The sequence below is a fragment of the Mandrillus leucophaeus genome, unplaced genomic scaffold (assembly GCF_000951045.1).
Source record: "Mandrillus leucophaeus isolate KB7577 unplaced genomic scaffold, Mleu.le_1.0 Scaffold751, whole genome shotgun sequence".
Taxonomy (NCBI): domain Eukaryota; kingdom Metazoa; phylum Chordata; class Mammalia; order Primates; family Cercopithecidae; genus Mandrillus; species Mandrillus leucophaeus.
The window spans coordinates 13,710-24,810 of NW_012108153.1; the positions used below are offsets into that span (position 1 = coordinate 13,710).

General features: G+C 52.5%; 3 protein-coding genes across 6 annotated transcripts in view; 1 reads left to right on the top strand and 2 right to left on the bottom strand.

Annotated features, from left to right (window-relative positions):
* NDUFA7 (NADH dehydrogenase (ubiquinone) 1 alpha subcomplex, 7, 14.5kDa) overlaps window positions 1-2,528 on the bottom strand; it is a 12,668-nt gene extending 10,140 nt beyond the window's left edge. For 2 of the 3 annotated variants that reach the window (XR_001004467.1, XR_001004466.1), the window contains exons 1-2: window positions 2,419-2,489; window positions 1,968-2,017 (exon numbers count right to left, since the gene is read on the bottom strand). Coding sequence is in view for 1 of the 3 variants with exons in the window: in XM_011966257.1 (XP_011821647.1) it covers window positions 1,968-2,017; window positions 2,419-2,469 (101 nt within the window). In the remaining 2 variants the exon portion in view is untranslated. Of the gene's footprint in view, window positions 1-1,967; window positions 2,018-2,418 lie in introns of all 3 variants that reach the window. The other variant, XM_011966257.1, reaches the window with a different exon arrangement.
* RPS28 (ribosomal protein S28) lies at window positions 2,271-4,425 on the top strand. Of its 2 annotated transcripts, none has more exons than XM_011966256.1 (4): window positions 2,271-2,680; window positions 2,767-2,814; window positions 3,055-3,197; window positions 3,368-4,425. In XM_011966256.1, the coding sequence occupies exons 1-3, from the start codon at window positions 2,642-2,644 to the stop codon at window positions 3,175-3,177; spliced, it is 210 nt and encodes a 69-aa protein (XP_011821646.1). In that variant the 5' UTR covers window positions 2,271-2,641; the 3' UTR covers window positions 3,178-3,197; window positions 3,368-4,425. The 2 variants fall into 2 exon arrangements, with proteins under 2 accessions (XP_011821646.1, XP_011821645.1); XM_011966255.1 differs by having other exon boundaries at window positions 3,055-3,193; window positions 3,368-3,494.
* The window catches only part of KANK3 (KN motif and ankyrin repeat domains 3), a 24,202-nt gene continuing 16,784 nt past the window's right edge, over window positions 3,684-11,101 (bottom strand). Inside the window, exons 7-10 of the mRNA XM_011966254.1 lie at window positions 6,829-6,974; window positions 6,504-6,704; window positions 6,323-6,421; window positions 3,684-4,025 (exon numbers count right to left, since the gene is read on the bottom strand). Coding sequence (XP_011821644.1) covers window positions 3,942-4,025; window positions 6,323-6,421; window positions 6,504-6,704; window positions 6,829-6,974 — 530 coding nt within the window. The 3' untranslated portion in view covers window positions 3,684-3,941. The remainder of the gene's footprint in view (window positions 4,026-6,322; window positions 6,422-6,503; window positions 6,705-6,828; window positions 6,975-11,101) is intronic.

Genomic DNA, 11,101 nt, shown 5'->3' on the forward strand with positions numbered 1-11,101 from the left:
CCTCGGCCTCCCAAAGTGCTGGGATTACAGGCGTGAGCCACCGCGCCCAGCTTAATTTTTGTATTTTTAATAGAGACAGGGTTTCACTATGTTGGCCAGGCTGTTCTCAAACTCCTGACCTTGTGATCCGCCTGCCTCAGCCTCCCAAAGTGCTGGGATTACAAGCGTGAGCCACTGTGCCTGGCCAGAGGCCAGGAGTTTAAGACCAGATTGGGCAACATGATAAGACTTTCTCTATAAAAAATTTTAAAAATTAGCCAGGTACGGTAACATGTGATTGTAGTTCCAGCTACTTGGGAGGCTTGCCTGGGAGTTCGAGGCTGCAGTGAGCTATGATTGTGCCGCTGCACTCCAGCCTGGGTGACAGAGACTCAATCTCAAAAAACAAAAACAAAAACAAAAACAAACATCCAGATGAATCACTAGAGGGCGCCGTCATCCTAAAAAAGTCAAAACTTTTACAAAGCCATTTCCTCAACTGGCCCACAACTACCCTGATAGAAAACCAACTGGGGGATTGTGGGGGCAGCGGGGACAGCATCAGGAAGAATAGCTAATGGATGCTGGGCTTAATACCTAAGTGATAAGTTGATCTTTGCAGCAAACTACCATGGCACATGTTTACCTTTGTAACGAAACTGCAAATGTACCCCAGAACTTAACATTAAAGTTGAAAACAAAAAAAATGTGATACTTCTAATATTTGGAATTAGTCACAACATGTAGGCATTCACATAAATTTGGTTATTTTAACGCTACTTTTCTTCCTTTCATTATAATCCTCAATGACTGCCTTACCTCTGCCTATCCCTTTGACTTCACAGACTATACCATTATCCCTTTCCCTCAATGGGTTCCATCCATACTGGCCTCCTTCCTACTCAGGCTCTGTCCAGCCTGACAGTCTTAGCCCTTCCTGTTCCCTCTGCTCAGAATGTTTTTTCTTTTCTTTTTTTTTTTTTTTGTAATTTTTTTGAGGCAGAGTTTTGTTCTGTCGCCCAGGCTGGAGTGCAGTAGTGCGTTCTCAGCTCACTGTAACCTCCACCTCCCGGGTTCAAGCGATTCTCCTGCCTCAACCTCCCAAGTAGCTGCGACTACCGGTGTGCGCCACCATGCCCGGCTCACTTTTGTATTTTTACCGAAGAGGGGGTTTCACTATGTTTCACTGCGTTGGCCAGGCTGATCTCAAACTCCTGACCTCGTGATCTGCCTGCCTCGGCCTCCCAAAGTGCTGGGATCATAGGCATGAGCCACCGCGCCCGGCCAGAATGCTTTTTTAATAATTATTCTTTGAACGGGTCCTTCCCATCATTCAGGTGATTTAACTGTCATTCCCGAAGAAAGATCTTTCCCAATCATCTGACTTTACGTAGCCACCCTCCAGCTTCCACTCATTTTGTTTTGTTTTCAAAGTATTCCAGAACAATACTATCTGCTGTGTTTGTTTCCCTACTAAGCTTCTCCCTAGGATGTGGTGTCCATGAAAGGAATGTGGATAAGAACTTTCCTGGTTCACAAAGTTAAACCCAAGGCTGAGGTCATACATGACAGGGGCTTGTAAATATCAACTAATATTTTAATATAAATGAGTCTGAAATCAGGACACTTCTGGGTTCAAGTCCCCGCTGCCACTTTCTAGCTTCTGAGTGACTTCAGGCAAATGATTTAGCTTCTCTGGACCTCCTTTTTCATCTGTAGCTTGGGGATAACACTGACTAACATGGTCACACTGAGCACTGCAAATCTAGCCTGATTCCCACTCAGAATGCACGCCCGGCCTCGCTGTTCCAGGAGGGCTGTCTCCGGAGTTCAGCAAGGTTAAAGGCAAACCTCTGCCTCCACAGCCTGGCAGGGGACTGGTGGCAGGATATCAGTCCTGCGTTTCAGGGGTCTAAAGGAACACAGATTTTGTTTTTGGTGGAGAAAGGACAGAGCCAGAGGCTGGGCAGCGAGCGGGGCCTGCTCACCGCTTGGAGATCTCCTGGTAGCGCAGCTGCAGCTTCCCCTGCAGGTCTTGCTGTGGGAAGAGGAGAGGGGAGGTCGGCCTGCAAGGCACCCCAATAGAAAGGAAAGGACAGGGCGAGAGACCAGGGATGGCCCGGGGATGCGCATTTTGAGGGAAGGCAGGGGATGAACACTCGGGGAAAGGGATGTGGGTCCTGCAGGTGAAGAGGAAAGCCGGGGTCTGGGCCCACAAGATCCAAAGCTAAGAAGGTCGGGGACTGGGGAAATCCCAGGCCTGAGTGGTTCCCAGGAGAGGAGAGGGTCCCGGGCTAAAGGGGTCACGAGTTGGGGGTTCCTAAGGAGATTCGGGGACAGCGAAGGGTCCCGGTTTAGGAGGGAGGTGAGGAGCAGGAGCGGGTCCAGAAACACGGAGTCCGAAGCCCCCCATGGTACGGCCTTGTCCGCCCCGCGCACCCCAGATGCCCAGTTCCGCAGCCGCTGGATGAGACGGGTGGCGGACGCCATCTTCCGTCCGAGATGCTGAAGGGCGCCGCCAGTGACGTCTCCACCGCGGGGGCTGCTGGGAAAGACGCGGTGTGGTCTCGCGAGACAGGAGTAGGCGGGGCTAGGATGTCCTATAAAGGCTCTCTGCGAAGCACGTGACTCCTCTCCGCCAGACCGCCGCCGCGCCGCCATCATGGACACCAGCCGTGTGCAGCCTATCAAGCTCGCCAGGGTGAAGTGGGGGCCCGAATTCGGGGGCAGGGGAAGGGAGTGGAGGAGCCGAACGGGCCAGGTCTGAACCCAGCTTCTTTCCTCCAGGTCACTAAGGTCCTGGGCAGGACCGGCTCTCAGGGACAGTGCACGCAGGTAATCGGGTGGGGGCATTTGGCCGATTGCCGGGGACCTAAACCGCTACCCTGTCCTAATCCCTGCCAGCCGGAATCCAGGAACCGATGCTCATTTCATCCCAGGGTTCTGATAGTTCCCTTTAACGATCTGTGTTCTGGGCCCTACACGTTCTGTGAATTCATATCTCCTTCCCACTTCGCGGTGCCTTTCCGCGGCTCGCCCTAACTTCTTCCTCCCCTCCCTGGTGGGGACCCGTAGGTGCGCGTGGAATTCATGGACGACACGAGCCGCTCCATCATCCGCAATGTAAAAGGCCCCGTGCGCGAGGGCGACGTGCTCACCCTGTTGGAGTCAGAGCGAGAAGCCCGGAGGTTGCGCTGAGCTTGCCTGCTCGCTGGTGGGTGCAGAGGACACCCCTTTGATAAACCCTTGGTTGGTGGTAGGGAGGCTTCGTTAAGCCCAGGGTGAGAGGGTTTCGGAAGCACAGTCTACAGAGACTCACCAGAGAGAGGCGGGAGTTTGCCAGTTGCTGCAGGGCCCGTCAGCATCTCATGTTTGGTTCTGTTTACAGGGTCTTGGATGTTGGGTTCGACCACTTGGCCGATGGGATTGGTGTGTCACAATCTGCTCCTTTATTTTTTGCCCGCCACGCGGAATTGAGATGCTCCTTTCAATAAAGCGTTTGTGTTTCAAGTTAACTCGGGTTCTTGTCTGGGTTATGCGACTAGGGTTTCTTTAGTTTTCTTGAGTGGTTCCCAGCTGGTCACCGATCCTCCGCACTCTGGACATCCTGGCCGTGGGGTCTTGCCAAACGAAGCTTTTCTTTTTTGAGGCGGGGGGGTCGTGTTTGTATACGTTCACCCTCTACCCCGAACAAAACACAAGCGTAGTAGGAATGTTTTATTACCAAAGAAGTTTCAGAGAGTGGGTGAAACAGGGTTATATCACTCCTTGGTCCCCACCTCATTTTGGTGGGGCCAGGGTGAGCCCCTTCCTGTCACAGTCACCCCGACTGAAATTGCCTTTCTCTTCGGCCAGTGTTAGCCTCTGAGCAGAGGACCCTGGACCATTCTGTGCGCCAAACACTGAGGTGACTGAGGAGGAGATCTCCCCACAGCTAGGTGTAGTGAGCCAGACGGGGCAGCTCACTGAACCTGGGGGTTCTCTCCATTGTCGCTGCATTCTCCTTCACCAGGTGTGGCTGTCTGGGAGCCAGGGGGTGACTCGCTCTGGAGAGAGGGGAAAAGAGGGGGGCCTGCTGCAATCTCCTTAAGGCAGGAAACGTGGGATTCAGCACTAGCCTCACCTAGTGGAGCCAGGCTGCCTGGTTTGTATCCTACCTCTGCCCCTTCTGACCTGGAAGAGGCGCTTGACCTTCCTCCCACATCTCTTCCAGTGGGGCAAGTATAGGTGTTCCTCAATTTACAATGGGTTACATCCGGTGAGTACATCATAGGTTGAAAGTATTGCAAGTTTAAATGTATTTAATACACCTAATCTACCAAACACCACAGTTTAGCATGGTCCATCTTTAGCCTCTTCAGAACGCCTTAGCCTGTAGTTGGGGAAACACGTTTAACACAAAGCCTGTTTTAATGAAGTGTCGAATGTCTCATGTAATTTATTGAATACTCTGCCAAAGTGTGGTTTCTGCTAAGTACACATCGCTTTCACACTATCATGAAGTCAAAAAATTGTAAGTGGTACCAGGCGCAATGGCTCACACCTGTAATCCCAGCTACTTGGGAGGCTGAGGCAGGAGAATTTCTGGAACCTGGGAGGTGGAGGTTGCAGTGAGCCGAGATTGTGCCATTGCACTCTTGCCTGGGCAACAAAGCAAGTGTCTCAAAAAAAAAAAAAAAAAAAACAAAAATGAGCTGGGCATGGTGGCACATGCCTGTAATCCCAGCTGCTCAGGAGGCTGAGGCACAGAACTATTTGAACCTGGGAGGTGGAGGTTGCAGTGAACTGCGATTGTGCCACTGCACTCCAGCCTGGGTGACAGAGCGAGACTCTTGTCTCCAAAGGAAAAGAAAAAAATTATCTGGGCATAGTGGCACGTGCCAGTAGTCCCAGCTACTTGAGAGGCTGAGGCAGAAGAATCGCTTGAACCCCGGAGGTGGAGGTTGCAGTGAGCTGCAGTCGCCCCACTGCACTCCAGCCTGGGTGACAGAGCAAGACTCCGTCTGAAAAATAACTAAATAAAAAATTGTTAGTGGAGCCATGGTAAATTGGGGTCAACCTGTACGGGATGGGTGGGCTGATACTTTGATTATGAAAGTGCTGAAACATCCTGGCACTTGCCATCAGAGTATAGTGGTGTTGGGGGCCAATGTGTTCTGCAAACTCACCCCATCTCCAGTTCTGAAGCTCTAGACCCGCTTCCCCACCCTGCCTGATGCCAAAGGTCTCCTTTTTCCTTTTTTTCTTTTCTTTTTTTTTTGAGACAGAGTCTCGCTCTGTCGCCCAGGCTGGAGTGCAGTGGCCGGATCTCAGCTCACTGCAAGCTCCGCCTCCTGGGTTTACGCCATTCTCCTGCCTCAGCCTCCCGAGTAGCTGGGACTACAGGTGCCCGCCACCTCGCCCGGCTAGTTTTTTGTATTTTTTTTTTTAGTAGAGACGGGGTTTCACTGTGTTAGCCAGGATGGTCTTGATCTCCTGACCTCGTGATCCGCCCGTCTTGGCCTTCCAAAGTGCTGGGATTACAGGCTTGAGCCGCCGTGCCCGGCCTTTGTTTTGTTTTGTTTGTTTTGTTTTTTTGAGACAGAGTCTCGCTCTGTTGCCAGGCTGGAGTGCAGTGGTGCAGTCTCGGCTCACTGCAACCTCCACCTCCTAGGTTCAAGTGATTTTCCTGCCTCAGCCTCCCAAGTAGCTGGGATTACAGGCACGCGCCACCATGCCCAGCTAATTTTTGTATTTTTAGTAGAGATGGGGTCTCACCTTGTTAGCCAGGATGGTCTCAATCTCCTAACCTCATGATCCACCCGCCTCGGCCTCCCAGAGTGGTGGGATTGCAGTCGTGAGCCACTGCACCTGGCCCCTTTTTCCTTTGATAAGAGCCTCCCTGGCAGTAGGTAGCAGGAGCCCAGGCATGCATGAAAGGTCTTAGCTAGGTCTCTGTGACCTTAAGTTGCTTCCCCCTTTGAGGCCTCAGTCTCATGACCTGGGATAGTGTCAACCTCACTGGGGTTTTGCTGCTTTCACATCAAATCCCAGCCCCTGCCAGGCGCTCTGGTTTCACACCTGTAATCCCAGCACTTGATGCTGAGGCAGAAGGATCCCTTGAACTCAGGAGTTTGAGGCTGCAGTGAGCTCTGATCACGCCACTACACCCCAACCCGGGTTACAGAGTGAAACCCTGTCTCCAAAAAAAAAAAAAAAAAGCCACATAGGAGAATCTAGACACTGGTTCTGCACCCCTGGTGCCACCTTTGGGGGGCAGAAAGGGAGGTCTGGGGCATATTTACTATCCTCTGCAGACTGAATTTGCAGCTGGGAAGGCTGGTTTCTCTAGAGCTGTGCTCACCTGGGTTTCAGGCTGGCCCGAGCTCAGGTGGGCATGTAGCAGAGCGGCCACCTCATCCTGCTCAGCCTCCAAGGCGATGGCCAGGGCACTGGTGCCCTCCTGTTGAATGTTAGGGACAGTCAGATCCCTGAGCCAAGCCATGGGCACCCCCCAGGATGCCAGCCCCATTGTGGGGTCTTACATTGTCCAGGATGGCAGGGTCGCAGCCTGGTTGGGCGAGCAGCAGCCGCACGGTGTCCAGGCGCCCATACTCACTGGCGCACATCAGCGCCGTGGCCCCATCCGCATCCTGCGCATTCACATCCGCTCCACATGCCAGCAGGGCTGCCACCATGTCCTGTCGGCCATGGCTGATGGCCAGCATGAGGGCTGTCTGCCCCGTCTGGGGAGTGGGGAAGAAGAGGGGACAGGCTGGGGTAGGCTCGGGGAAGGGAGGTCACAGACGGGTTGACTCCGAAAGTGGAAGTGACTGCTGGCTGAGAGCCACAGTGGGGGCGTCCACGCACCTGACTGGCCTTGGCATTGACGTCGCCCATGCAGAAGAGTCTCTGGACCACGGCCATGTCCTCCTCCTCCCGCCCCACAGAGGTAAGTGCAGCCAGCATGAGGGCTGAGTAGCCGGCTCGGTTCTGGCGGTTGACCTCACAGACCCCTGGGAGAGAAAAGGGGGCTGTCCATGGAGATGCCAACACTGTGGCCCGACTTGATCCACTCAGCTACCTGCAAGCCTTGGGCACGGCACCTGCATACAGGGTGGTCTCTTCAACGTTCTCCCCACAATAGCCACGTGGTTCCTGCCTCATGAGGGTGTTGCTCAAATATCTACTCAGTGAAGGACCTTCCTATTTCTGTTTTTTTTTTTTTTTTTTTTGGAGACATAAGTTTCGTTCTGTCACCCAGGCTGGAGTGCAGCGGTACGATCTCAGCTCACTGCAACCTCCGCCTCCCGAGTAGCTGGAACTACAGCATGTGCCACCACGCTTGCCTAATTTTTGTATTTTTTAGTAAAGACAGGGTTTCACCATGTTGGCCAGGCTGGTCTTGAACTCCGGACCTCAAGTGATCCACCTACCGTGGCCTCCCAAAGTGCTGGAATTACAGGCATGAGCCACTCGCCTGGATCTCCCTATTTCAAATCAGGCAGGGACTTGGTTTTGTTTGCAGCTGTATCCCTCAGTATTTAGAACAATACCTGGCACATAGTACATGCTCAGTTCAACATTTGTTGACTGAATAATAAAAGGATATGTTTATTTTCATGGCCACTGCCCGCCAAGCCACCATCATTGCTCCCCTAAAGAACAGTGCCAGCCTCCACCCTTGACCCTGAATCAACTTCAGGTTCCACACAGCAACCAGGAGCAACTATTTTATTTATTTAGAGATGGAGTCTGGCTCTGTCACCCAGACTGGAGTGCAGTGGCACAATCTCAGCTCACTGCAAGCTCTGCCTCCCAGGTTCAAGCAGTTCTTCTGCCTTGGCCTCCTGAGTAGGCACATGCCACCACACCCAGCTAATTTTTGTATTTTTAGTAGAGACAGGGTTTCCCCATGTTGGTCAAGCTGGTCTCAAACTCCTGACCTCGTGGTTCACCTGCCTCGGCTTCCCAAAATGCTGGGATTACAGGCATGAGCCACCGCGCCTGGCCAGGAGCAACAATTTAAAATGAATTTCGTTGCCAGGGCAGTGGTGGTGGGCACCTGTAATCCCAGCTACTCGGGAGGCTGAGGCAGGAGAATCACTTGAACCTGGGAAGCGGAGGCTGCAGTGAGCCAAGATCACACTACTGCACTCCAACCTGGGCGACAGAGTGACACCCTGTCTCAAAAAACAAAAAAACAAAAAACCTGCCAACACCTTGATTTCAGACTTCTGGCCACCTGTTGTTTGAAGCAGGTCACAGTGATACTGTGATGGCAGCCCTAGGAAGCAAAACAGCCTGGTCAACGCTGCCTGTCCTGAATGAAATACAAATGTGAGCTCAGTTTCCTCTGGGATCAGTTCTGTTACCATCCTGGCCCCTGTTCCTCCCAGTGCCTGTTTGGATGACATTTCCTGGAGTGGCTGTTTTAATCCCTGTCTCCTGCCATTCTGAAGGCTCTGAGAATTGAAGTAGTTTAAGGAAATGAATGGGCAGGAGGGGCATATAGTGAGGAGCCTGGGGAAAGGAGCGGGGTCGGAGTCATGAGATGGATACCCTAGTGAGGAAGGAGAGCTGAGATGAGGGACTGGGGAGTAAAGAGTTAAGTCAAATGACAGCAAAAATGGCGGCCAGGCATGGTGGCTCACGACTGTACACCCAATGGTTAAGGAGGCCAAGGCAGGAAGATCGCTTGAGGCCAGGAGTCTGAGGCCAGCCTGAGCAATATAGTAAGACCCCCATCTCTTAAAAAATTTGGCCGGACACAGTGGCTCATGCCTGTAATCCCAGCACTTTGGAAGGCCGAGGCGGGCAGATCACGAGGCCAAGAGATAAAAGAGTCAACATGGTGAAATACCGTCTCTACTAAAAATACAAAAAATTAGCTGGGCGTCGGTGGTGTGCGCCTGTAGTCCCAGCTACTCGAGAGGCTGAGGCAGGAGAATTGCTTGAACATGGGAGGCGGAGGTTGCAGTGAGCCGATATCACGCCACCGCACTCCAGCCTGGCGACAGAGCGAGACTCCATTCCCCCCCCCAAAAAAAAAAAAATTAGCTGAGTGTGGTGGTTCGTGCCTGTGGTCCCAAATACTCAGGAGGCTGAGGTGGAAGGATCGCTTGAGTCTGGGAGGTTGAGGCTGCATCACGCTACTGCACTCCAGTCTGGGAACAAAGCTGTCTATGAAAAGGGGTTGGGGGATGTTCCCTGTTGGGGTGGCATGCTGTGTGGGTGTCCATGCCTTCCACTAAGACACCAGTGTAAGGCGTCAGCTGGTAAGGGGGGAGCACACAGAAATAACCAGAGTGCGGTCCCTGCAGGCTAGCCCAGGGACCCATCCATCTTCCTGCTCCCTCTCCCTTTTCTCTTGCAGCTTACCCTTGTCCTTGCTTAACTAAAGAATCACCCTGGCCAGGCACAGTGGCTTACGCCTGGAATTCCAGAACATTGGAGGCCGAGGCAGGAGGATCACTTGAGCTCTGGAGTTCAAGAACAGCCTGGGCAAGAGAGCGAGACTTCATCTCTACTAAAAATACAAAAATTAGCCAGGTGTAGTGGACAACGCTTGTAATCCCCACTACTTGGGAGACTGAGGTGGGAGGAGCACTTGGGCCCGGGAGTTGGAGACCAGCCTGAGCAACATGGTGAAACCCCATACCTACAAAAAAAAAATTTAAAAAGAATCACCCTCTTCGTTGACTTCATTCCCAGTTGTCTTCTGCTATGGTCCTTACTACCATTTGAAATCATTTATGTTTTTACTAGATAATCCTCTCTCTACACTCTTGGCTCACCACCCCCACCACACACACACACACACACACACACACAAACACACACACACACTCTCAAAACTACACGTTCCTGAAAGTTCTGGGGGAGCAGGTATTTATTCAACACACACTTGACGGTTTGCTGTGGGTCTGTCAGGCAGGCAGGTAGGGTCGGGTAAGAGGGGTATGGAGAAGAGTTCACGACAGGCTGAAGGAGGATGACAGAGGCAAAGAGACAAGGGGTGGGGGCTGTGAAACGGAGAGGGCACGGGGGTAACTGTCTCTGTAAGGTCCGAGGATGACTGGAGTTGGGAATGGGAGCCTGTGAGCTGAGAAGCTGGGAGGTGAGGGTCGGGAAGTGGGGAGCTGGGAACTGCGATTCTGTAAGGGGCACAACTATTAGTGACATCAAGGTCTGGGGCTGATGTTACACCTGTAAAGCTGATGTGGGGCAGAGTCAAGGGCAAGGAAGGAGAGCAGTCAGGAGGTTGGAGGGATCATGGGGGAGGATACTGAAATTGACAAGTGTCGGCTGGGTGGGGTGGCTCACTCCTGTAATCCCAGTACTTTGGGAGGCTGAGGCGGGCAGATCACCTGAGGTCAGGAGTTCAAGACCAGCCTGGCCAACATGGTGAAACCCCCGTCTCTACTGAAAATACAAAAATTAGCCGGGCATGATGGCACTTGCCAGTAATCCCAGCTACTCGGGAGGCTGAGGCAGGAGAATCACTTGAACCCATGAGGCAGAGGTTGCAGTGAGCTGAAATCACGCCAATGCACTCTAGCCTGGGCAACAGAGCAAGACTCCGTCTCAAAAAAGGAACAACAACAACAAAAAAGAAATTGACAAGCACACCACAGTTCTCCCCACTTTCTCACTTGTAGTTCTCAATAATAACTATAGGCCGGGCACGGTGGCTCACTCCTGTAATCCCAGCACTTTGGGCGGCTGAGGCGGGCAGATCATGAGGTCAAGAGATCGAGACCATTCTGGTCAACATGGTAAAACCCCATCTCTACTAAAAATACAAATTAGCCGGGCGTGGTGGCGGGCGCCTAAAGTCCCAGCTACTCGGGAGGCTAAGGCAGGAGAATCACTTGAACCCAGGAGGCGGAGGTTGCAGTGAGCCGAGATCACGCCACTGCACTCCAGCCTGGCAACAGAGCGAGACTCGGCCTCAAAAAAACAAAAACGACTATAGAATGCTTTAACCTATGTGAAGCCTGACCAACATGGAGAAACTCTGTCTCTACTAAAAATACAAAATTGGCCGGGCGCGGTGGCTCAAGCCTGTAATCCCAGCACTTTGGGAGGCCGAGACGGGTGGATCACGAGGTCAGGAGATCGAGACCATCCTGGCGAACAC